This window comes from Micromesistius poutassou (assembly GCF_964030765.1).
Source record: "Micromesistius poutassou genome assembly, chromosome: 14".
Taxonomy (NCBI): Eukaryota; Metazoa; Chordata; class Actinopteri; order Gadiformes; family Gadidae; genus Micromesistius; species Micromesistius poutassou.
Genome location: NC_140284.1, coordinates 4,260,757 through 4,286,053, shown reverse-complemented (window position 1 = coordinate 4,286,053; position 25,297 = coordinate 4,260,757). Strand labels below are relative to the sequence as shown.

Genomic DNA, 25,297 nt, shown 5'->3' with positions numbered 1-25,297 from the left:
ACATTTAGCTTGAAATTCACTTAAGACGTAATTTGTTGCTACACCTATCCTCCAACAAAGAATAAAATTGAAACAGCAATCACCCTTAAATGTACAAACCACTATGGTCCGGAGAAAACATCACATTACATTACATAAGCTTCTCCCTGTAGCCTAATAAATAATTTAAATAGCTCATGCCAAGACTGAAGGTTTAAAAATGTTCAGCTTGTTACTTGTTTCATTCAGAAAGACATATTTCACTACACTACACAATTTCCAAACTCAGATCAGTTTATTTTGGTAATTTGTAATTGGAAATCACAAATATAACAAATATACAACTCCTACGTCCTGTGGTGAAGATGACGTCAGAAATAATTATTCTAGAAAATGTTACATGCTATATAACCTTTTGAATCAAGGTGCTAAAATGTTCAGTGTAACCAAAGAAACATCGATTTTGCATTTGAAATTGTGTATGTTGTTTTTCTTAATAAAATATGTAATATAAATACATTGTCATTTGCTTCTTATTTGTAGGCGAACGCATATCACAAAATAATAATGAAATAAAAAACGTTTGCTTCCTTCTTTATACTGAGCAGTTTACATTAATATTTATTCTTTACAAACGCAGCAGAAGTGAAGCGACCCCGCCCTACCATCTGTCAGGAAAGATGCTGATGCTGCTGCTGTTGTGTCGCTGTCCTATGATGATAGGCTCGGGCTTTACGCATGCGCGTAGATTGATCTGACGGTCATACATCCGCTCTTCCTATTTGTGCGAGGTTTGTGTCAAGGTGCGATCTTTTTTTCTTTTTTTTGATAGAAGAAATTCCAAAACGGTAAGCAACCTGCTCGTGGTAACAACGAATACATGTCGAATTGTCAATATTTATGAATGATCGTCAACGAATGCAAACGTAAACAACCGTTTGCGAGCGCTCGTTGAACATTTCCAACTAACCACACGCAGAGCGGCTGGTGTTAAATATAATTTTACAATGCGAACAGATGAGCCATTCACAGAACCGTCCGAATTGTTTCATATATATGCTGTGTGTTTGTGTGTGTGTAAATGTTGGTCTTATTTGTAGGCTTGTTGAGCAAAGCACACCCCTTTGTTTCCAACTGCGTTCAATTTAATGTCTCTTTTTTCCATGCACTCGCTTCCTGAACATTATTGCATATGACCTATCATATGTAATCATATTTGATTGCTAACAGGATTGGGCTGCGCTTTGGTAAATAACCCTCAACATGACGTCCCGTGGAGGTTTCAAGGCTGCTGGTACGAATAAAAGTGACTTCAAACCACCCAGAGCAAGGCCGTCATCAGCACACTCACACTACCAGATGAGGTACGCTGCTCATTATGTTGTTAACCCCTCCCTTATTCATGGGTGTGTATGGGACGCATAGCGTATCTCCTGATGTTCTTGCGTGACGCTCCCCCCTAAAACACCTCCTTATCCCCCGCCGTGTCTCTTTGTGTAACCGCCCAGTTCGCCGCTGAAGTCTGAAATCCGCAAGTTGAACTTTGTTCACCTGGCCACCTGGCTGCTGGTGGCGGGCCAGGTCGCCGTCAGCCACCTGGACCTGGTCTCCCCGGCCACGGTGTCCATGCCCTTCCAGTGGGAGTACCCCTACCTCCTCAGCATGCTGCCGCTGGCCGCCAGCAGCGTCTCCCTGCCCAAGAACAACATCAGCTACCTGGTCATCTCCATGATCAGCTCGGGCCTGTTCTCGGTGGCGCCGCTCATCTACGGCAGCATGGAGATGTTCCCCGTGGCCCAGCTGCTGTACCGGCACGGCAAGGCGTACCGCTTCATCTTCGGGTACTCGGCGGTCACCATCATGTACCTGGTGATGCTGGTGGCGGTGCAGGTGCACGCCTGGCAGATCTACTACAGCAAGAGGCTGTTGGACTCGTGGTTCGACGACACTCAGGAGAAGAAGAAGAAATAAAGGGATGGGGGGGTGGGGGGGGGGGTGAAGGTGGAATTGCTGTACTTATTTTAGGTGATTTTGTCTGTTTTGAGAAAAAGAAAACTATGCCTTTTTATGTTTTTTTTGTTTTTGTTTTATGAAACCCGGAATGTTTAGAGTTGTAGGCCTGGAATCTGCACTGAAACAGTTGACAAGAAATACTTGGAAATGCTCTGACTTAATGGCTATGTCGATTACATTTCCAGATTTAGGTGTCGCCTTTGCCGCAAAACTGCATTTTGTGATCAGTCAATGTACATTCTGTGCAAGACCACAATATTAACTGTAACAAATAGATTGTAGGTCTTGTAGGTCTACTGACTGCTATATATTAGGATAGTCTATGCCAAGTAGTAGTATTGGTCCTGTAATATACTCAAGCTTATTCATATTTACAATTACTAAATCAAGGCCATAGGCCGTATTACTTGGCTAGCTGTGACAGAGACCTCCTGGCGTTTTTCTTCTTTCCATGACTTATTATATGCTGGACTTTCCCCTATACATTTTTACCATTCTAAAATAAAGAATAAATTACAGCAATTGCCTGTATTTGTCCTTTCTATCTCTGACCCTTTCTGCAAAACTCTACATTTCTGTTACAAATGTAAAGCGTGCAGGGATGCATAGGTCAACTTTCATTCTCGTATATGGGACATGAAGTGATGCACTCACAACCTGAAACAAAAAAAAATTCTAACATGACTGTATTCAAATCGGGTGTTTCCCCTTCATTGTATTATGATTCGTGATTCTATTATCGGAACTGCGCATGTGCAAGGGCGTATGCCACGTACCGTCGGACGTTGACAGTCGCGCGACGCTGCTTCCTGGTTGCTGCTCACACAGTCGGCTCCTGGTAGCTAAGCTCACACATTTCGATACTCACATAGTGTCAGCAAAACCTGTCCAAAACAGCGTGGTCAAGTCGTCGGATTCAGGTTTGTCACACGAGTTTTACACGAATGTACTTTTAATTAGACCCAAGTTATTGTGTTCTACCGACGTTACTGATCACAGGAGCCCGTCGGGAGTCAAGAGTTAGCTAGCCCGCATAGCTCCGTGCTAGCTACGCAGTCCGTCACCCGACGAGCAGTTCGCCCAACAAACAGGTGTCCGGACTCTACTGCTGCTCACGTATTCTGCTCTATTGACATCATTATCCCCCTAGGTCATTTTATTGTACTGCTGAATCCCTTTTTTCATCATTCCTTCAATCGACGTCGGGGGGATACGAGCTAAAGAGAGGGACGCCTTCGAGCCATTCAATGCCGGCCGGTTTAGTACCACTCACAGAGGCGTCCATTGGTTCTGGTTCAGCAGACAGCAGCCGTCATCATTTGTGTGTGTGTGGGGGGGGGGGTAGTGATGATGATGATGTCTCCTCGGGTCTGCTGAAGTCGGGGACTTTCTGCAGGTCTTTCTTCTGGTCCTTATCGGTCGTAGATGCTGTAGATGATGTAGAGATGATGCTACCTTTGGCCTAGCTCCTGACTGTTAGCTTCGTGAAACCCCAGCCTCCGTGTCTTCAGCGCTGCGCTCAGAGGAGGTGATTGTTGTTGCGTCGTGTGTTTGTTTTAGTGGAGCCTGGACAGGTAAACTAGGATCGAACATGCTGTGTGCACTGCAGTATTGCATGCAGTGTTCCGTGCTGTCTTCCAGCTGTTTCTACGAGTAGGCTACCATGTTTGAGTGTAGAAGCCACACAGTCCCTAGCATCAGGGCAATTACTTGTCTGTCAAAAGGCACTGGAGTTAAAACTGGAAATTAATATCAGCTATTCTTCATTTGTAACATTCACATGGTGTGGCAACGTTATGCAGGTCTAATGACATCGTCGTATTTAGTATTTTTGGGATTTATTTAGAGATGTCAGGTGGATAATGTGTCAAATAGTGATAAGACGTTTGGTTGAGTTGTAAGTGATAGTGTATCAGTAGTGCATTCGTGGTCGCTGATTAGATCACGTGAGCACAAAGGTCAATTAACGTTACACAGGTAAATTAAAATCATGTTGCTTACGTCTTATCAACGTACGTTCTTCGGGTCAAAGTCTGTATAAAGAAAGATACAGCTGTATCGCCGCTTACAGCTGTGTCACGGAACATTTCGAAATTGATAGCAGCCAATTTGACTTTCAAATCGGTATTTAAAACCAATGTTATTAATATTAATCCTATTTCCATCGCCTACACATATTCAAAGGGACGTATATTTTGGTAATCAGCTTGTTCTGGCGCAGCTGATGGTTCGCAGCGTTGTCCTGTACAGGTCAGTTGTCCTTCGTATGCCACTCGGAGTAGTATTGCTACGTTTAAGTGGGCTAGCCCTTCAGATTTCGCTCTTGCGGAGCAGGTCATTGAGAGATCCTGCTTAACATAACATGGCGATTACTACTGCTTGACGTAGGCAACAACATTTGAACATGAATGTTTAATCCCCTTAACTTCCTAAATACAGGCCTACATTATTGGTCACCTGAATCTAGACACTAGTCATATATTTAATGTCAATGTATTTGAGGGCATTGTTGTAAGAATACTAGCATACAAGCAACCTAATATATTAACAAATAACTCTCCAAGTACTTTCTTTTGCAGTGAAGATTAAGAACTAGGTGGGTACATCGTTCAAGATTAGACTACCTACTAAATCGTTCTAATATAGCTGTAATATAATTTAGCATTCCATTTTATGATATTAGACATTAGAAAACAAAAAGCTTTATTAGGATTGCTAGGATTACTATCCCAACAAGGCAGATTGCACTAGATTAATCCAGGGATTACTTCCCTCAATTGCTATAGAAAATGTCTGGTACTCTGAATATTCTATTTCATAATGGTGTCATGAGAACATGGCTTCATTAAAAACAACCATCTTGAACATGCTGGGTCAAACATTTCCTCAGGGATCATCCCCACCAAGACACACTACTGTCATCATGAGCACAAAACCTACTTGTGCTATTTGAACTAGGCCTGGGCAATGAAACAATACATTATCGTATCGTGATAGACTTTTGATCAATATCAATATAAAACACGTTCAGTATATATCAATAAGAGTCTGGACCACCGAATCTAGCTGCTGGGTTTGTTACACAAACACGGTTCCATAGTTATTTACAATAGTTTAGTGTTTTTCATTGTTGTATCGACATCAGAGTATTTTCCAATGAAGAACAGTGGAAGGTCATATTAAGTGTTGAACAGAAGTGTTTAAATCCAGCATGTTAATTCCTAGTCTTTTTATGTCAAGCAAATGATCAATAGTTATCGATATAGATCAATATGATCAGGTTATATCGTGATAGGTCTTTCAGCCATATCGCCCAGGCCTGTGCTATTTGAATGTTAAAAAAACAGTTTGAAACAGCAACAGGGGCCTCTTGCGACGGGGGTCCACCCGTCAATGAACGCGTTGTGTCCACCGCCCCGTTACTAAGCAGCATCCCTTTGTGTGTGGCGGCCGCAGAGGTGGGAGCAGAAGAGGGCAGACGGCACCATGAACGGCCAGCTGGATCTAAGTGGGAAGCTGATCATCAAAGCCCAGCTGGGCGACGACATCAGACGCATCCCCATCCACAACGAGGACATCACCTACGACGAGCTGGTGCTGATGATGCAGCGCGTGTTCCGGGGGAAGCTGCAGAGCAGCGACGAGGTGGCCATCAAGTACAAGGACGAGGGTACGTCTCTGGCTGCGTCGACCAGGGGCCCACCGAGCGCCCGGTGGGCAAACGGGATGTTGGTTCGAAAAAAAAAAGTGTGTCATGCTTTTTTACTTCACCGTCGTCTGTTCTCTTCTCTTCCGACTCCTCCGTAGATGATGACCTCATCACGATCTTCGACAGCTCCGACCTCTCCTTTGCCATCCAGTGCAGTAGAATACTCAAGCTCACTTTGTTTGGTAAGACGCCGTCATCGCCCGGCCTGACTCCCATCATGATCATGGCCCTACCGGGTGTTATGCACATGGATTTTTGCTTTTGGTTGGGCAGCGTTATATCATTTAAGATGATGGAACCTTTTTTTTTATTATTATTTTTTTTTATAGCTTTACTTGATATTGATACAGCACTTATTCTATTTATTCCAATTTAACGCTACACAAATTCACTTCACATTTACGCTGTGGTACTTGCTAGAAGTGGTCACTGGATGGCAGTCTAGTCCTGCAGTCCTGGCAAAACAGACCACAGTTTTGCATCCAATCCAGGTCTCTGGTTTCTCCAGTTCTGCCAGACGCCACGGGCTTGATATATTTCTGTATCCCTTGTTTGCATTTTTTGCATAAAAATAGATGTGTTCAGCTCAACGTTTGTGCTACTTTTACCTGTTTGTATGAACTCAACCCAAATCGTTCCTAGTTAGTTTTTTAAATAGCCTACGGAAAGACATGCATGCATAATTCATGCATTTATTAAAGGCACAGTAAAGTAATGTGTCCTATGCCTGTCATGGTAAAAATCTATAAAGTAACACAAGACGGGAAGGGTTTCATCCCAGTTGTTAAAAGTCCATGAAGCTCCAGCATATGCAGCGACCCTCGCATGGAAAATGACATTCCCTGGTGTTCAGAGAATGAAAGTTGTTATATGGGTATTATGAGTGTTCCAGCCACCACTGTCTCGATAGTGTCCCTTCGTCTCTGGTTTGTATCAAACACCCACACACAGAGACTTGGCGTCCTCCAAGTGGAGACCAATAGGACACAGTTGAACCCCGCTCCATTTCCAACCTCACGTTGATACCATTTGCTGCAGAACCACTTGCTTTCGTGCGTGTAACTTTAGCTCCGTTTGGGGGCCGAGGAATTGTGCTGCACATCAAACCACTTTGCCAGGCCTGGTGGTTGCAGCTATGGTTTATTAAACTGTCATTCATTGGCTGCGTAAGCTGCTGCTTTCCTTCCTATGACCTCCGGCATCCATTGTCTGCTCGGTGTGGTGGGGGACCTGTGTTTGCCTTATTTAATTAGTTTCCTTGGCTCAGTCTGAGGATGAAAAGAAGGATTTTAATATGGAGAGCGCTTGGCATGCATAGCCATCCATACAAAACCAATGGCAGGCAAAGCCGCCTTTGTGTGTGTGTCGATGGCCTGCAGAAATGAACATGCAGTGTTTTTGTTGAGAACAAAATGTCAACAGTGTATTTATCCCGGGACATGGTTTATCCGTTCACGGAGACGAGCAGTTTATTTCTCACCAGCCCATCCTGCAGCATTCCGTCTGGCGCAAGCCTTAATGACATGATTACAGCCGGTTATTTACATATTTCTAACATGCGTTGTGAAATGTGAGCCCGCTAAACGACATCCACCCCGTCCTTGAACTCCACCCTGGTACCTCACTGCTATACCAGGTGGACATACCAGGCTCGGAGCGCAGGCCTATGGGCTTAGTTCTGAGTACTAGCACACTACGTGTCAGCCAGAAAATCCACTTTTTCTTCCCCATGTGAAAAATATGAATGATATCTTGGAACGTAGGGCTGGACGTTATGGCCATCACAATATACTTTTTCATATATTTCATACAATAGTTACTACTGTATCAGTCAATTGGTGTGTCAACAGGGTGCTCGTTGGAGAGTAAAATACTAATATGATTTATTGTCAAGACATTGTTACATTCACCCCCTGCAAAGTTGAGCCCCCCCCTCAGACTTTACAAAATAGACTTGACTGTGGGAGTGTGTGTGGAGGATGGCTGGTTTAAGCAGCCTTACCTGACGAATCAGTCTGAATCGGGCCAGGTGACATCAATGATATCCTGTCAAACAAACATTACAGCTCTGACAATGTTAATATCTTGAAGAAAAAAAAACGATGCTGCTCTTATGTCAACGGAGTCTAACAGTGCTTCAGGATACGGAAAATTAACAGTGCTCAGTTGCTTCAGAATACAAAAAAACGGAGGTCAACGTGAAGTTGTATATATGACATGCGCCAAACACCGCGGCGTTATACTATGTATACAAGAAGCTTAGAGAGAGGTGAACCCACTGAATCAGATGTGATGATGGGATGATGATGAGTTCTAATACGATGTGATTCGAAAAAATGTGTTTTTGGTAAGAGGGGGTTGTGTTAACCCCATGGTTTCGACCCACGCCAGCTCTATAAAACCTTTTTAGTACCGACGTTGGGTAACTGTTGAGTGTTATAATAAGCAATTTTGTACATGAAATACCCCATAAACCGTCGTGTTATATCAGACTTCCCTCGGAAAAGGTACTCGGCCGTCACAAAAAGAACGCCACCTGCGTGCACAGCAGAGTGGAACATTCACGTAGTGTTTTGGGGAGAACGGCAAAAGTGATTGTTGCTGTTAAATGTTTATCGGAAATTTATGTATAGAGCATAACATCGTAGGAATTGTATTGCAATTTATATTGATTGATCGCCCACCACTCACGTTATTGGGATTAAGACCCAGCGGCCCAATATTATCTATAGAGCCAAGCACACAGTAGGACGTCTTGTCCAGCTTGTAAAAATACACATTTTCCCAATGAGTAACATAAACCGTGTTGTAACTTCCCTAATGTCTTATGCGTCTCTCTCTCTCTCTCTCTCTCTCTCTCTCTCTCTCTCTCTCTCTCTCTCTCTCTCTCCCTCTCCCTCTCCCTCTCCCTCTCTCTCTCTCTCTCTCTCTCTCTCTCTCTCTCTCTCCAGTGAACGGCCAGCCGCGACCCCTGGAGTCAAGTCAGGTGAAGCACCTGCGCAGGGAGCTGATCGAGCTCCGGAACAAAGTCAACAGTCTGCTGGACAGCCTGGAGCCCCCCGCGGAGCCCGGCCTCGCCGCCACCGCGCCCGACAGCGGTACGGAGCCCCTCCCACCCCGTCCCCTCCGACGCCCCCTCAAACCTCTTCCCCCTGTTCCCCTCCCAAGCCTTGCTGTGGCTCTGGAGAGCGATGTTCTGATCTCACACACACACCAGGGTTCGAGGGTAGTTATTCATTTGGCTGCAGGACACCCGGCTCCACCTCTCGCTCTCATTTCCCATCAGGATGACAGACAATGAATGTCTGGCTTTGACGTCAGTCGCGACTGTTAAAGGCATTATTCGAACTGAATGCACATAATATTTATGTTTTCAACCTTGTAAAGGGGGGGGAGATGAATCGCAACGATGCATAAAATTGCCAGTTTCCATCCTCGCACACACATCGTTGAATGGACTACAGAGGAAAACGCATTCCTGCGGGCAACATCATATGCATAGTTAATTTTTTTTCCTTTTTATTTAGATCCAAAAACTTTGCGGCGAACAGCCAGGCCTTTCTTTGTGATTAGCCATGGATTCTCCCTGGCGCATACAAGTGTTGTACTTTCTTCTTCATTCCTTCCCGGTCTTCAGACAACATTCAACCTCTTCTCCTCCCTTCCCTTTAGACATGGTGGACGGGCGCGAGGGCAAGGCGCCGGCGGCGGAGCAGACCATGAGGCAGGCCCCGCCCGTCAGCGCGGCCAGCATGTCGGCCTTCGACCCGCTGAAGATCCAGGAGGAGGTCAGCAAGAACGTCATCTCTGCTTTCGGCTTGAGCGAGGACCAGCCCCCAGGTAACCCGACCTAGCCACGCGGTCTTCCTGTTTTTATTTTTTATTTCACGGGAGGAACGGAAAGATGGCAAGTCACTGCAGTCCTGAGTCATGGCCAGTGATGACCGTGTGATTCCGGCAAAGGGTGTAGACCCTTTATTTAACACACTTTTCGTTCTGCGTATTTGTTAATGTGCCATGCTTTAACGCAAGGTGAAAATATAAAATATCTCAAATTTTGCTTGTATTTTGTTGAAACAAAATAGGGAAATGTAACGCCCTTATCTACCGTGGTCAAATTATGGCTACAATCTTTAACCTCTAATACTCGATAATAATAATCCATATTGTCCACATCCAATAATCCATAGTTGGTTACCAATATACCCAACGTGTGTGTGTGTGTGTGTGTGTGTGTGTGTGTGTGTGTGTGTGTGTGTGTGTGTGTGTGTGTGTGTGTGTGTGTGTGTGTGTGTGTGTGTGTGTGTGTGTGTGTGTGTGTGTGTGTGTGTGTGTGTGTGTGCTTAGCGCCCCCTGGTGTAGTGGCTGAGGAGCGCTCGGGAACCCCCGACAGCATCGCCTCCTCCTCCTCCGCTGCCCCCCAGCAGCCGACCCCTCAGTATGCAGGAGTGCCACAGGGACCCCCTGCAGCCATGGACGGTGAGGCAGCAGCACATGCAGCCACACAAAGTGCACATGCACACACACGCATGTATTGTGAGCTCAAATTCGTGCATACCTATGTATGACGGGTATGCATAAATAACGGGCAGTTGTCTGTGTATATATTTATATTGCATAAATCATGAATATGAACCCACTGCGCAGACCCAGGGATGCACATCAAAGGAACACGCTGGAAACATTATCGTGAATTAATAATACATTCTGTCACCTAGAGAATGTTTTTTTAATTATTATGAGGAGTGCTAGAAGAGCCGGTTTGGCACAGCAGATCAAACGGTAAATACTAGCAGTCCATAAGGACCTCTTGCACTGCTTTAATTAATACATTACTTTACCGCACGGGACTTCACCGATTCATTCGGATTCGACTGCTGTGCTTTTCGGCGCACACTTCAAGCAATTGGGAGCAAACCTGGCGTCTGTACGGTCCAGCCCCCCCCCGGTGAACAGTCCGAGAGGCACTTCTGTTTATGATATAACTGTCGCTGGAGCCCGTTGGCTAACTGGGTATTTTCCATAGTAGTCTTTATAAGGGAATGCATTTCTGTGGTTCCTCTGGCCACAGCGCTGCGCTGCGGCGGCTTCTGACCACTGGTGTCACGGTCTACCACCCAGGCTTGCTCCCATTGGTCCCGTAGATTTTCTTTAATAACACTCACGTTAGTCACTTGGTGTCAAAATAAACGAGCCTCTGCTGTTTTTCATGTGCCGGTGTCTGGAATTACAGACACCGCTAAAATGGAATTTTGTATTATATTGGGCATGCAGATAAGTGTTGCTCAAAAAGAAAACCACACACACACACACACCACAAGTTATCTTTTGTGTGTGTGTGTGTGTGTGTGTGTGTGTGTGTGTGTGTGTGTGTGTGTGTGTGTGTGTGTGTGTGTGTGTGTGTGTGTGTGTGTGTGTGTGTGTGTGTGTGTGTGTGTGTGTGTGTGTGTGAGAGAGAACGGCTGTAGTCGGGCTTTATTGAGGTTTCAAATGCCACAGTCAGACAGGTCATTTTAACTCTTGGAGTGATTACATGCTATTGTGTGGAACGCTAGCTTTGGGTCAATTATTGTCTCGCCCTTTATGGGTACAGAGACAGTGCAGACTTTCCCCCTCCCCTGCATGAAGACCTAACGTCTGTGTATCTTAGTCAACACTGTACAACAACAATAATGCTCCAGCGTTCATCTTCATCGAGGATACCTCTTCGACGTGATGGTGTAGAGGTGCTTTCTCCGAGATTATCTCCGCATTATCTCATTTCAGTGTAATTTTATCTCATGCTAGGCCCACGAGACCCAAGGCCTCTGACTAAGTCTGACTCCTCTGGGGCCGGAGAGATGAATGAGTGAGTTTAGTGTTGCAGTGAATGGAGGGGAAGAACCACTTTATTTGTTCTGCCCTTTCAGGAATATTATTTTAAACTCCCCTGCCTTTTATATTTGTTTGCACGATAGGAGGCTGAGAAAGACGAATCAGTGTTTGCCTTTTAGTCTTCTTGGTGGTCAGCCCTTCTGCTGCATGTGAAATGGCAGAGAATGCCCTTCTCCTGCACACTTGATTTCACTAATAACCCTAATCAATAATCCACTGATTAGCCGAATCAAGTTGGGGAAATGAAGGGCTGGAAGGAAAAGGTTACGACAGCAGTTTTTCTTTTAGAGCTTTGATTGGAAATTCTCCAATCCGTTGGGAACATCCAGAGCTGCAGACTTGTTGGACATCGCAGGCTCCTGAATGCACCTGCAGTACCGTCATTGGCTCGCATGACTGCAGAGTGAACTCCCCTCCCTCGCTCTCGCCGCTCCAACCAGCAGCTCTGTGGTTTGGCTGGACCACGGTCGAGAGCCAAGATCCGTAAGGCCTCGGGGTTGAGTTTCATGGGGCCAATGGGAGGAATCAGTCATGTATGCGGACACCGCGTTAGAGGGAAACACGGTTCTCACCGAAACAGCTCCGCCTCACGATGGGTCCGGGCTGTTTTCGACCTGTGGGAAAGAAGTCTATGAGGATCTTTTTTTTTTTTTTTTTTTTGAGCGATGGTCACTTTTTCCTTCCTGGCAGCTGAAGCCTCTGGGGTGCCATCGGGATCAAGCTGGCATTGGGAGCAGGGGGGGCTTATCTTGCAGCTCAACCTTTCAAACCCCTGGTTGGAAAAACATGACAACAGGAGTTTCAGCAGGTCCCTGAGTCTCCAACAGTTCCTGGAGCGCCGTCACATACCTCATGCTCCACCCTGACCTCATCGTACCAGAGGCTGTCCAAAAACAACATCTTAAAAAAATATATAAAAAAAAACCTCACTTCTAATCTAACGTCTCACGCATCGGCTCGTTGCAGGGTTTTATGCACAACGTGGCGGATCCTTTTGGAGCGCAACCAATCATTTGTCTTCCTCACCCCCTCCCTCCCTCCCTCCCTCCATCCCTCCCCACCTCTTCTTCTTTATTTCCCTGCCTTCCAAGGCAGCAGATGGTCGGCACACTGCCTTGGCCGAGAGAACAAGTTATTCCGAACCGGGATTTCCTGAGATACGGCCCCTGTTCCCTCTCCACTCTGACATGCCCTCTGACACGTTCGGCTAGTCCCCCGGGGGGGAATCGGTGACAATGAGGTCAATCCGTGGACACATAGACTTGGTGGTGAAGATGCCAAATGTGTTTATGTATGTATGTATGTGTGTGTGTGTGTGTGTGTGTGTGTGTGTGTGTGTGTATGTGTCTTAAGATCCACCTCATCGGATTACTCCTTACCTCAAGAATGCGGCCAACAAGATCCATAAGCAGACGCCAAAACGTATATATTTATTTTCTCCCGAAAAGTCGCGTCGCTGAGGCCTCCTAGCAGCAGGTCTCACCGACCAGCGGAGCAACGCCCTGACGAGCTACGAGGGCCGCGTGGAGCGTCACGTGAGCAGCGAGCTCTATACCCCCAACACACGAGGAGGGGGTGTGTTTGGACGGAGAACGGTTTACTTTCTCAAGGCAAACGGCACTGATGGTTTCTCTCGCCGAAAACCTCAAACCTCTTGATTGATATCCTCAAGGGGGTACCCCCCGGCCGTGAGTTTATTCTACCTCCTCCAAGGCCATGCACTCGCTGTCTCTCCTCAACAGGTCCCCAGCGGTGCCCCCCCCCCCCCCCCCCGCCCCCCTCCCTCTTCCCGCTGTGCAGAGAAGGCTGGAGTTAAACAGGCTCAGAGCTCCACGGGGCCAAACGACGCCTGACAGCAGTGCATCCTTCCATCAGTTACATAACGGGGTGATGGATAGTAGACTGAAGAAAACAAGGGGGGGGGGGCGTCCATTTCTCACACACGGGCCCGCTCACACTGTGAAAAAAAAAGCCAAAGAGCAAACCTCATGGCGCGGATGTGAGTGGTGTTGTCAGCGGGTTAAACAGATGGCTGCCACATTCATTCTTTCACCAGGATCACAGCGGATTAATGCAGATCCTGGTGTTGCCTTCCAGAGCGCGGTTGGGTCTCCTTACACAAATAATTTCTCCCGGGATGATAAATGGTGCGCCGTTGTGGAATCCGATCCTCCTGAAAGACTTATTTCGAGAGCAAGAGTTTCCCCCTTTTTGTCGAGTCGTAATCTACGGGCGTTGCATGCACCAAGAGATATGTTGTTGATGTTTGGCGGTTGCCAACCTTCTAGAACCGGCGGCAGTGGCCAAACAACGGAGGCCTCTTTTGACCCGGAGTACAAGGAGGGAGTCTCCACAGCACGGGTCCTCCTCCCACCGGCCTGGGGTCTCCCCTCCCACGCGGTTCTCAGGAATCGAGGAGGGCTCCTTTATCTCTCAAAGGGTTGCAAAGCCAGCGCTCTGTTCTACTGCCACACTGAACGCCACTGAACTCTGCGGGGCCCCCTCTTGTCAGTATGCCTCGGGTACAGTTTTGTGCCTTCATTTATTTATCTTTTAGCTGTCATTCTTGTATTTATTTTTGGGGGGGCTGTACCTGCCAGACTGGACCGTGTGTAAGTGTTCTCATAGAGAAACCAAAACAAACCCTGGTGCGCTGACATACCCCTTGTGAGAACTTCCAGCTCGGCCAAAAAACGTTCCATGTTTTCCTCCCGACGGGACGAGCCAGAGTTGTGTCCGCGTTGTGTTGTGTCAAATGGGGACGGGGGGACGGGGAAGGTATTGATAAGTAATAACACGATGCTTAAATGTTTCCCCACACGTCTTTAAATGAATCAATCCCATCAGCGCGCGGGCTATTCAGGGTCCTGAGCCCTTGGAGAGGCCTGTCGGTTCGTCGTGTGACAGCACTCGTCCTACACGTGTATTCATAAGCAGCGTGGACCGGTGAGGTCATGGGTAACCCAACCGCTGAATGTTAGCCTCGGCAGACACGGGGGTGGGGGGCAGCCTCTTGGCATCGACCGCAATTACCCCCGCGACGTGGACTCGCGTTTTTGTTTAGCTTCTGCGGCCGGCCTCTCGTTAGTACCGCACGTCAGTACGGCACGGCGCAGGAATGCCGGTGAGCGTGAGCACGCCCGTGTCTTTGGTGCGCATTGGTTCGTGTCCGCCGTGGCACCTGCGCGCTGCGGTGTTTAGCTTGGAGAGCCCCAGCTGGCCCCGTGAGGAGTCTGGGTGCTCGGCTTCTAGGAACAAATAGTTTTATTCGTGGCGCGAGCAGCTGCGGTCGCTCAGGGAGCCCGGTGCGCGTCTCTCCACATGTACAGGTGCAGGGCCCCCCCGTCTTTACACGTAATCGGTTACGGTTGTTTGTTAAAGGTATCCGTTTGTAATGGGTTTTGGGGGTGGGGGGGGGGGGGGGGTGTGGGCGAGTGTAATGAGGCGGTAAAGGATTGGTGTGGAGCTGTTTTTTTCGCCTACCACGATTTCTCAGGACACGAGGAGGAGAGTTTCTTTTGTAAACACTATCCTCCCCTCATATGCATGCATACAGCATGTGTTTTTCAACGTATGGTTTGAAACGCTCACCCCGCTGACCTCATGCCGTGTGTGTGTGTGTGTGTGTTCTATTTAAATTCCAGGTCAGGTTTATCAGCAGTACCAGGCTCCTGGTGGATACCCCCCTCAGCAGCCGGCCGCGCCTCCCCAGCAGCAGCAGTATGGGCTGCAGTACGCCGGTAAGCGCGCTGGTCGGCCCGTAGCTGACGAGCTGTGTGTGTGTGTGTGTGTGTGTGTGTGTGTGTGTGTGTGTGTGTGTGTGTGTGTGTGTGTGTGTGTGTGTGTGTGTGTGTGTGTGTGTGTGTGTGTGTGTGTGTGTGTGTGTGTGTTGCGGCTCCGTGGGTGCATTAGGAAAAAAAACCCTTATCTTGTCTTGTCTGTCAGCAGGCTACAACACCCAGTCCGGAGCGCCACAGCCTGGCCCTCCGCAGCCGCCGCAGCAGCAGCAGCCACAGCAGCAGTTCCAGAACTACCCCCCTCCCTCCTCCCAGGCCCCGGCCCCCGGCCAGGCCCCCGCCCCGGGCTTCCAGGCCGGGCAGCAGCAGCAGCAGCCCCCGCCGCCCCAGGGCGCTCAGCAGTACCCCCCGGGGGCCTTCCCTCCCCAAAACTACACCGCCCAGGCCTCGCAGCCGGCCAACTACAGCCTGCCCCCCAACGCCCAGCCCGGCCAGGGGTACCAGCCGCGGCCCGCGTACACCCCGCCCCCCGGCAGCAACGTCACCCCCCCCGCCCGGGTCAGCTAACCCCTACGCCCGCAACCGCCCCCCCTACGGCCAGGGCTACAGTCAGCCGGGGCCCGGGTACCGATAAGAAGAGCGGGGTCGTCGGGGGGGTAAACCGGGCGCCAAAAAAAGCTCCGCAACACATCTAAGGCCGACCCTGTGCGGCACCAGGCTCTGCGTGGCCTGGTCGCCGTCACATGGTGTTCAAATCTGACCCTGCCCCCCCCCCCCCCCCACTCCACACTGTTCAACTAGAAGCCCCCCCCCTCCCCCCCCCCCCCCCAGTTGGTCGTATGTTTCCATGCTGTCTCTCCAGCACAACATTCTGACCGCTGTTGGATAGTTTTAGTTTGTTTTTCAGTTATTCCCCCTCTTCTCCCCCCCCCCCCCCCCCCAGAGAGAATGGCCTGCTAAATGACCACCATGCCTCCAGCGCCTGTCTGTGTGTAGTTTTAATCCTGTCTCTGTGCACACCCCCTGTGAGAATCCAACAACAGGCTGTCGACGTACAAGCTTTTTATTGCTCTTTCGTCCTTCATGATCAACATTGTTTCCCCGCTGAAATCGGCGTATCCCTAATATCCATCCATATATATATATATATATATACCGTGCTCGACAAACGGATAATGTTGATAATGGAAGCGTCTAACTAGCCTTGTTGGTTAGATGCCTTTTGAAGACTCTTATCAGAATGAAATGTTGCACCTTTTGTTTTCGGTTTTCGTTTCGGTGTCCCCCCAACGTGTGTGTATTAATTATGTTGCTGTTGAAACTGCCCTGCGTTGGAAACACTAGTTTATGTGAGCGATGGTTCATGGGAGGTTGCAGATTGTTGGCATCCCCGAAAGGATTAACCTGATCTCCTCTTTATCTTCTTGTAATTACTTTCTCTCGCTCTTTCTATCACTTTATCCGGTCACTTGTTTTTACTAATATATCAAATAAAGGATAAACTCACACGTTTCTGTAATATTAGTTGTTAATGTATAAATTGTAACATTTTTCTCTGGAACCTAATAAAACATTGAGACCCAAGTGTTTTCTTTAGTGGGGATATTTCGTTGCACCTGGAACAGCTCTCGTCTCGGTCGCTTGCCCTGTCTACACCTCCTCGTTGTGGTTTCTGAGTTCATGTCTGTTTGTTGAGCTTTGCTTCCCTGGTCTCACTCTCTCCTTCTCTCCCTCCCCCCCCCCCGATTTGGAAAAAAACTGGCATGCTGGTCTTGATATTTATTTTCTTGACCGAGGGATGTGGTAGACTGGACTATGTGGCGAGAGGGAGTGCGGTGAGTGTCATGTTAAGCTGTCTTCCTGAGTGAGAGGAATTGAGCGAGATGGGTTTAAGGGTAATTTAAGAGGAGGGCGTATATGGATATTCAAGGCCTAGGTGTATGGTCTGTGTCAACTTGAAACAAAGTTCTTTACCAAAAAACAATAACCTGTCCAGATGGGGTTGAACTTCAACAGCATAGAAATCCATGCCCAAATTGATATTTTTAGATTTATTGAAATGAACGTAAGAAAAACCAAATTCCACAAACGGATTTGTTATTAATGTAGGCAAAACAATTGCTTTTAATACCCCTCAATCCAAAGATGTATGTACACTATTTCTATAACAAATCATTAAATGGTACAAACATAATGTAATATTGGTTGCGTACATTGGTAGAAAACTTAAAAAAATACATTGTATTTGGAACCAACGGAACATCGTTTCTAAAATCATTACAATTTGTTTGCAGCAAGGACATGGAAGACCCGAAATTCACACTTGATTCTGCTCACTGCCATTACTTCACCATATACACAAATGAACAACAGTGCAAACTGCAAATGCTAATACTCCCTTAGGGCCAGCAGAAGGTTTTGTGGAATATAATACAGGCCTGAGTACATTAGGTTCTCTATAAATGCACAATCAACGACAACATTTTGTGTGTGTGTACAAAAGTGTCATGCATGTAACGGCTAAACAGTTTTTTTTTGTTTGTCTCGTCTCAAAAGGCAGCACGGTGGTACACTTATTAACGTTAATTATTTGATAAATTATATTATACAAACTACATTATGGGAGCCAGCTTCCCAACATTCTCTCTCTGATCATATTTTAATATTCACTTGGAAACGCCAGAAGAAGAGTTTCCTCTCGTAGCCTGACATCATGTTTTGATAAATAGTGAAAATGAGGAGCTGTGTGGTGACAAAGCGCGCCGCACAGACACCCCCCGTCACACTGAATGTTTCCTGTACACTGTCAACGCACCGGAGAGCGGGCCGCCGCCGCCGCCGCTTTAAGCAGACGCAAACCAACAATAAGCCGGGGTGTCCATGGCAACCAGAAAGCACGGCCCACCTCTCCCTCTGTGAACCGGTGCGATGACTAAAAGCGACCCTTTCGTTATTTTTCCTCCCTCTGTCACACACCCCACCCCACCCCACCTCCCCCACCCCCTCCCCCTCCTCTCCGTCATTGAAGTGATCATAACTTCCAGGTAGCTTTCTGAAGAAATTAAAGGCGTCCCCCTCTTGCGATGACTTTACCACTTTCCAGGAATGGGCGTTCCGCACTCGTACCAGCCCACGTAGGTGGAGTGGGAGTTCCCGCCGATCTCGCCAAAGTGGACGGGTTCCTGGCGCATCGCCCGGTAGAAACCTGGTGCAAAGAGAGAGAGAGAGAGAGAGAGATGAAGTTCCCTTAAGCCTGTGCTATGGGTAGGCTAACGTTACTGTACATAGGATACGTGAAGTTGACCTAACACAGCGTCGTAACGCTCCAGGTTGAGAGGCCTCTGTTGGTCAACATAAATACAACGTTCCTGCCCCGTAGAGGAGGCGGCAGTTACAGGATCGCAGTCCTAGTACTGCGTTTCTAGGACCCTTGCTTTTTTTCAGTTAAATAGCTCTAAACACCGGGGCCACAGGATGGCCCCCCTGGCGTGACGTAACTTCTGACGTAACTTCTGACGGCGTGACGTAACTTCTCTGCGAGGAGCCCAGGAGCGGTTCCTGCGGTCGTCGGGCCTGTGGACCTACCTGATTTGCTGGGCAGCTGGTCAGCCATTAGCTGTGAGCCGGTACGTCCGTCCAGGAAGGAGTCGACGAACTGACAGTGGTCCTCGCCGTGTCCGGTCTGGTCTCCGATGTTGTAGAACTTCCCTAATGGGGGGGGGGAGTAAGATAGCTCTGTTATTAGAGACCATCCGGATCTTACGGGTTCACACATTCTGTTTATCTCCGCAGCGCAGCACTCAGGCCTCGAGCCACATTGAAAGGGTGTTAGGAGCGATAGGACCAATCAGCGCTAGGGGCGTTTAGTGGATGAACAAGGAGCCCTCCAGTCTGCAGAATATAAAACCTTCCGTTTAAAGTAAACCAGATAAAGATGCTAAAACGTCAACAGAAATATACACAGAAGGCTTTTCTCAGGAGAGATTTTAGCTCTACTTCCAACTGGATTCGGCAAAAGCGAAGAGAGCAAAAGCGTGTTGAATATGTGTTTAATCTGGCTGGGGTTTTTTGAACAGTGTAAGGTTGCACCCATATGGATACCAATGGCTGCCCAGCCAAGCCCAGACTGATACTCATTGCACAACGCACACTTGAATGTCTGGCTGGATTCACATGGCCAGGAAGAAGACGTTAGGGAATTTGGATCGTCCCATGTGTTTCTTATCATATGCAGAACGGCTCAGCCAGACGATACGTACACGGTCTCCGCGGCACGGCACACACACCTACCGTTGAGTGAGTCGCTCAGGTAGATTTTATATCTCAGCGAGTTGCAGAGCTGGATGCCCACAAACTTGCGGTACCAGGTCCTCTTCACGTACTGTTTTCCATTGCACTCTGAGTACGCGTCGGCTTTGAACGGGAACTGAGTCCAGATGGCGTCTTTCCCTGCACAGCACAGAGGAGACAGACAGACAGACGTGAGGTCAACCTGTAAATGTGATCTTCTACCGAAGAGGCGTGTGCAGTAATCCGCGAGGCCGTCCTCGGGAGATGCGAGACTGAAAACACCTTCCCCCCCCCCCCCCCCCCCCCGCAGTTATATGACGGACACCCCATAAAAATAACCCAGAGGTGACTCACCTGAGACGTTCTCGCTGACCCGCGGATCGGCTGCGCCCAGGAGAGACACCGAGAGGAAGAGGAATGAGTCAGTAACGGGAACATCTTTATTCATCAGGCGCACTGTCTCTTAGAATCACTCGTTAATACCACTGATGAAGAACACCGCTTTTGGATTCGCTTCTCGGGATCAATGCCTGTTGGGCATTAAATGTACGCTTTCAAAACGTGGGGTTTGAGTGATAAAAGGCCAGCCGATAGTTAACCCAGGCCCACCGCTTTTATTTGTTTGTTGTTGGGCCGTGGTTAAACAAAGACAAAGGGTTTTAAAGAAGGATGTGTCCGCAAGAGAATAACAATCAGCGTTTATCGCATGTTTGTTGGTCCGCATCTGTTTTTAACTGTCTCATTAGGGGATTAACAGTATTAATAAATGTAGGTCAGGTGACTATAGCCTAAGCGATGTGTGTGCATGTGTTTCAAATGAGCCAGAGGAGATGTTTGGCAAGCCTGCGTTACCCCTGGGCCTTAATCAGCCGGCCTGGCCCCAAATGGCAGTCCTCTTCTGGAAACCACTCGGCCATGTTGAAATCATTAGACCCCACAACAGCCTAAATGCTCACCTCTGGAGATGCTAAGCTACGCTAATCAGAGTGTCGTTTATGAGCGGTGTCCACAGAGAGGACACGCCGCGCACTCTGGAGGAGTGTAGTCCCAGGTACACTGTTGCAGCTAGCTCGGGTTAGCGGGGGGGGATTCTCTCTGGTGTGGTCCAGAAAGTGCCACACGCGGAGGGGCGGGGGGGGGGAAAGGTTGGCGGCGGCGGTGGGTTTAAAACCTTACCTGACTCTGTGCTAAAAGACACAGGCTCGCTGAACGGCCCGGATCCATGCTCATTCTTTGACACCACGGTGAATTCATAACTGAGGGGGAAAACCAGACACACATAAAACACAGACAGACCACATATTGTTACTTCAATGGACTGACAAAGACACAATGTCCATCCCTGGGTTCATCGGAATACCACTGAAAATGTTCTATTCTCAGTTTATGTTGTGTAGGCAGGCACACATCCCTTCCAGCCATTTATAGTGACATTAAGTGAAATGCGAAATAAGCAACAGCGAGTGGCTTTCCGTAGGTTTTTTTGTGGGTTTAAGATTGGGTTACTCCCATCCCCTAAAGTGAGAAAACGAGACACTTTGCTTTTTTTTATAGTTCAGTACACACACACACACACACACACACACGTGCACACATGTGGATGTGCACGCAGAGACCTAATGACTATTCCATGTGCTCTTTTCAAATGTACTGGCAACTGTTGAGCCAGCATACTGGGACCTCAGGAAGGTTCTGGTGAATTTGGAGTCTCCAGATGCTAGCTAGGGCCGACTGTAATGAAATAAAAACACTTTTTAGAGACTCCACCCAGTTTTACTATGATTTTGTGTAGAATTCCCCTTCGTTTCACTCAACAAATGGTAAACCAAAAGTTTATTATTTGAATTAGCCCTAGTCCTTTGGTCCTAAAAAAAACAAACATAAAAAGGGCCTTATCAAATCAGCATGTTTCACTTTCATGTGTTGACATGACATACTGTTAACCTCATTATTTTAACGAGCAACGTTTCAAGTGCAATCGTCGAAATGCAATAATAAGACACATGCACCATAATCTGTATCACGTTGTAGGAATATACAGGGTTTATTCAAGGGTGTTGGCTAAAGTACGCAACTGTAACTTTTATCAAGTCCAAGTTCTTAACCTCACTTGATCTTAAATCTTAATTTTAGTAACACATTGAAAAACAATTTCCTAGGGATGTTCCTATGGAGATGAAGGCGATGATCCTTGTGTCTCAATCTTGAAGAAACAACAAACAATCGGCCATTTACGTCTAATGGTGTTATTAAGGCTTATCAAGTCCTATACAATAATTTATAATCATAAATGATTACATTTTCCATTAATTCATTGCAATCTCACAGAATGTCCTTCCATCCCTGTTCAGGCAGATGTAATAGCCGGTGTCTGTTCACCCTCCTGGCCACGGAGCCCAGCGGGTGACCAATTACCGCACACTCACGTGGCCAAGCCAGCCACCACTCACCGCTCACTCGGATTACGGTGAATTTTACAGCTATACGAGAACCACGGCGTTTCCCGCTTTTGCGGACGTGCAATCTACACAAAAGTGGACGCATCCCTCTGACGTAGATCCTGTAGATCCTGCCGTCCATCACTTCCAAAACACGCTGCGCGACATCCACCCAGCTTCAAGCTGATCACGGCCTTCGCCTGCGCCGTAGGGCGTGCGCGCGCGTGCGTGTGTGTGTGCGTGTGTGTGTGTGTGTGTGTGTTTTACCTGCTCTCCGGCTGGAGGTTCTCCACGGCCGTGTGCGTCTGGTTGGTCGTCAGTATGGACACCTCTTCCCCGTGGGGGCCTTTAGTCGTGGAGATCACCTCGTACTCTGAGCCCGGAAAAAGAGAGGCGTCGCCGGTGTTTAACGACACAAACAAACATCTCCGCGGATGAAATCAGGGACGGCTGGCTGGGTCTTTAAAGACCCAGCGGCGGCGTCGTACGGATGCTGGGAGGTTAAGTGCAGATTGCGCCCTCGTTGTTTCAGGAGGGACGGGGACATTAGGCTAAACGCTATTAATCCAGGTCCAACCAAAAGGGACTTAGCCCGGAGCATCCTGAAGTGTGGCCTCCTCTTTGACACGCTGTTAGTATGAATGAATGAATTCCCCCGATACATTACAGGCTCATTAAGGCTCAGCAGCTCTGATGAACTCCTCGTGTGAGGAGTCCTCGATGGTAAACGGCTGTACTTGTGTTTGTGTCCCTGTTTGTGTCTATGTGTATGTGTGTGTGTGTGTGTGTGCATGTGTGTGCGTGCGTGCATGTGCATGTGTGGGTGGATGAGTGTGTGTGCGTGTGTGCGTGGGTTTGTTTTGCATTCAAGAAAAACCAAGACGAAGTCCAAGTCCAAACATCACCTCCCGTCATAACAGTCCTTTCAAAACATCCATTTCCTCTCCATTGTCTCTCCTCTTTCCACACCCCCCGCACACACACACCCCCGCGCACGCACACGCACACACGCGCACACACACACACACACACACACACACACACACACACCGTGCACGGCGACCACCACCACCCCCAACCACCCCAAGCGTTACCCCTGGTCTCGTTGTCCGACTTCTCCCAGTCAAGGATGACGAAGGACGGGCAGCCCTCCACCGTCACCACGGTGAGGTTGGTGGGGGGCGCGCGGGGCGCGGCCGTGGCGTTCAGCTCCCCCGCTACCTCGTCGGGGAAGAAGGTGAGGGAGTTGGTGATGGAGCAGGGCTCGTCCGGCTTCTTGTCCGTCTTGTAGACCACGTGGGGCGCTGCGTGGAGGGGCCGCCGCCGGAACCGAAAAGCAAAAAAAAATAAAAATAAAATAAAAAGTTATCGTTGCTTCAGAAAAAGCAAAAGTGGTATCCCTTATCTTATCTTGCGCTTGCGCCTGATTTTGCATGTGAGGCTGCGAGAGACTTGCAGATGCGATGTGTGCAGATTTGAGGAACCGTTTTTCATGCAAACTAAAAAATAATGAGAATCTGAAAGGTTTTGATGAGATCTCGTGAAGGTCCTGAATATGCAAACGGCCGTAGGCGCAGCGACTAGACTGCTGATATCTTAGTGTTCTGCGTTGAGCACACAATCCCGGGGACATTCAAATGACAGGGAGAGGCTGATTGGGAGATGGTAAATGGTCCTCATTTATATAGCGCTTTTATCCAAAGCACTTTACATGTGTTGATTGACATTCACCCATTCATCACGCACCCATTCACACACCGACGGCGGAGTCAAACACACAGGGCGACCGCCAGCTCGTCAGGAGCAATTAGGGTGAGGAGGCGTCTCGCTCAGGGGACACCACGACGACGACACTCCGCTAGGAGGAGCCGGGGATCATCAGACCAGCAACCTTGCGGTTACCAGCCAACCCGCTCTTACCTCCTGAGCTAATGCCACCCCCTTTGTATGTGGAAGCCGATGCATATCAATTTAAGCGGGAGATGAGGGGGGGGGGGGGGGGTGGGGGTGGAACTCACCCACGAAGCGCTGGTTGCCCATGGCGTCGAGGTTGGACGCCGGCTGGGAGCTGAATATGGTGGAGTTCTCTGACATATCAAAGCGGCTGCCTGAGAGGAAACGTGTGAGAAGGTTTGGCGTGAGGTCGGACGTGCCCTGGAACTCTCTGTGCTCATTCTTTTACAGCCTTGGCATCGCTGAGTGGCCATTTAGTTTTGAATGCTCTGGCTCACTCTCCCCCTCGCTGTCTTTACCTGTCCCTTGTTTTTTTTCATTTTATCCTTTTAGCACACTCTTTCTTTCGCTCTCTCTCTCTCTCTCTCTCTCTTTCTCCCTGTCTCTCTGTCTCTCTGTCTCTCTCTCGCTGTATCTCTCTCTTGCTGTCTCTCTCTGTCTCTCTCTCTCTGTCGCTCCCTCTCTCTCTCTCTCTCTCTCTCTCTCTCTCTCTCTCTCGCTCTATCTCTCTCTCGCTGTCTCTGTCTCTGTCTCTGTCTCTCTCTCTCTCTCTCTCTCTCTCTCTCTCTGTCTCTCTCTCTCTCTCTGCACACACATTAAAAGGCACACACACACCACCACCACGTCACTAATTGTCCACCTGCAACCATGCACTCTAATTGACTCTTCTCACAGTGATGGTGAGGTCTCCCGTGGGACACATAAACTAGCAGACAGCAGTCACTGGTGATTCAGTCAGTTGTACCGTTGAACGTCGGAGAAGAGGTGGTTGTGGTTTTGCGCTCTTGTTTGGGCTTGGCCGTCACCAGGGGGAAATGCTTCAAGATGGACTCCTTCTCTCCCTGCTTGAGATCCATGGGTTTGTCTGAGGGGACAGAGGATAGAGAGGAGGGCGGGGAAGGAGAAGAGATCAGCTCACTTGCTATCAGGGGCTGTCCCTGCATTACCCAGCATGGAACGCTCTGCACTGCACAGGAACTCAGCACGCTGTCCCTGGTGGCAGGGGCCCGGGGGGGGGGGGGGGGGGGGGACCAGGGGTCAATCGTTGCATAACCAGCATGGTGTGGTTTGAGAGAGGAGAAGACACAGGATGATTGCGATGATTGCACTCACACACACACACACACACACACACGCACACGCACGCGCACATATTCTTGGACACACATGCGCAAATATTTGCAGAAGGAAAGGAGTGATACAAATAGGGGTCGGCTGAAGGTCATCAGCAAACCTGTTCATAAAAAAAAACAAATGGCGAAGGCGGAGAGAGCCTTGAATTAAAGCAAAATCATCATGTAGTG

General features: G+C 48.4%; 3 protein-coding genes across 4 annotated transcripts in view; 2 read left to right on the top strand and 1 right to left on the bottom strand.

Annotated features, from left to right (window-relative positions):
* Nucleotides 1–1,208: 1,208 nt before the first annotated feature.
* On the top strand, nucleotides 1,209–1,950 carry jagn1a (jagunal homolog 1a; the record flags this gene model as incomplete). Its single annotated transcript, XM_084478371.1, has 2 exons — nucleotides 1,209–1,343; nucleotides 1,488–1,950. The coding sequence occupies exons 1-2, from the start codon at nucleotides 1,243–1,245 to the stop codon at nucleotides 1,948–1,950; spliced, it is 564 nt and encodes a 187-aa protein (XP_084334497.1). The 5' UTR covers nucleotides 1,209–1,242.
* Nucleotides 1,951–2,787: 837 nt separating this feature from the next.
* tfg (trafficking from ER to golgi regulator) lies at nucleotides 2,788–16,896 on the top strand. Of its 2 annotated transcripts, none has more exons than XM_084478305.1 (8): nucleotides 2,788–2,912; nucleotides 5,449–5,662; nucleotides 5,800–5,883; nucleotides 8,653–8,799; nucleotides 9,374–9,541; nucleotides 10,049–10,180; nucleotides 15,220–15,315; nucleotides 15,524–16,896. In XM_084478305.1, exons 2-8 carry the CDS (start codon nucleotides 5,479–5,481, stop codon nucleotides 15,877–15,879), a joined length of 1,167 nt encoding a protein of 388 aa, XP_084334431.1. In that variant the 5' UTR covers nucleotides 2,788–2,912; nucleotides 5,449–5,478; the 3' UTR covers nucleotides 15,880–16,896. The 2 variants fall into 2 exon arrangements, with proteins under 2 accessions (XP_084334431.1, XP_084334430.1); XM_084478304.1 differs by having other exon boundaries at nucleotides 15,521–16,896.
* Nucleotides 16,897–17,380: 484 nt separating this feature from the next.
* The window catches only part of abi3bpa (ABI family, member 3 (NESH) binding protein a), a 27,045-nt gene continuing 19,128 nt past the window's right edge, over nucleotides 17,381–25,297 (bottom strand). The window contains 9 exon segments of the mRNA XM_084478389.1: nucleotides 17,381–18,517; nucleotides 18,898–19,020; nucleotides 19,603–19,761; nucleotides 19,957–19,986; nucleotides 20,779–20,858; nucleotides 22,308–22,413; nucleotides 23,135–23,344; nucleotides 24,059–24,148; nucleotides 24,739–24,858. Coding sequence (XP_084334515.1) covers nucleotides 18,402–18,517; nucleotides 18,898–19,020; nucleotides 19,603–19,761; nucleotides 19,957–19,986; nucleotides 20,779–20,858; nucleotides 22,308–22,413; nucleotides 23,135–23,344; nucleotides 24,059–24,148; nucleotides 24,739–24,858 — 1,034 coding nt within the window. The 3' untranslated portion in view covers nucleotides 17,381–18,401.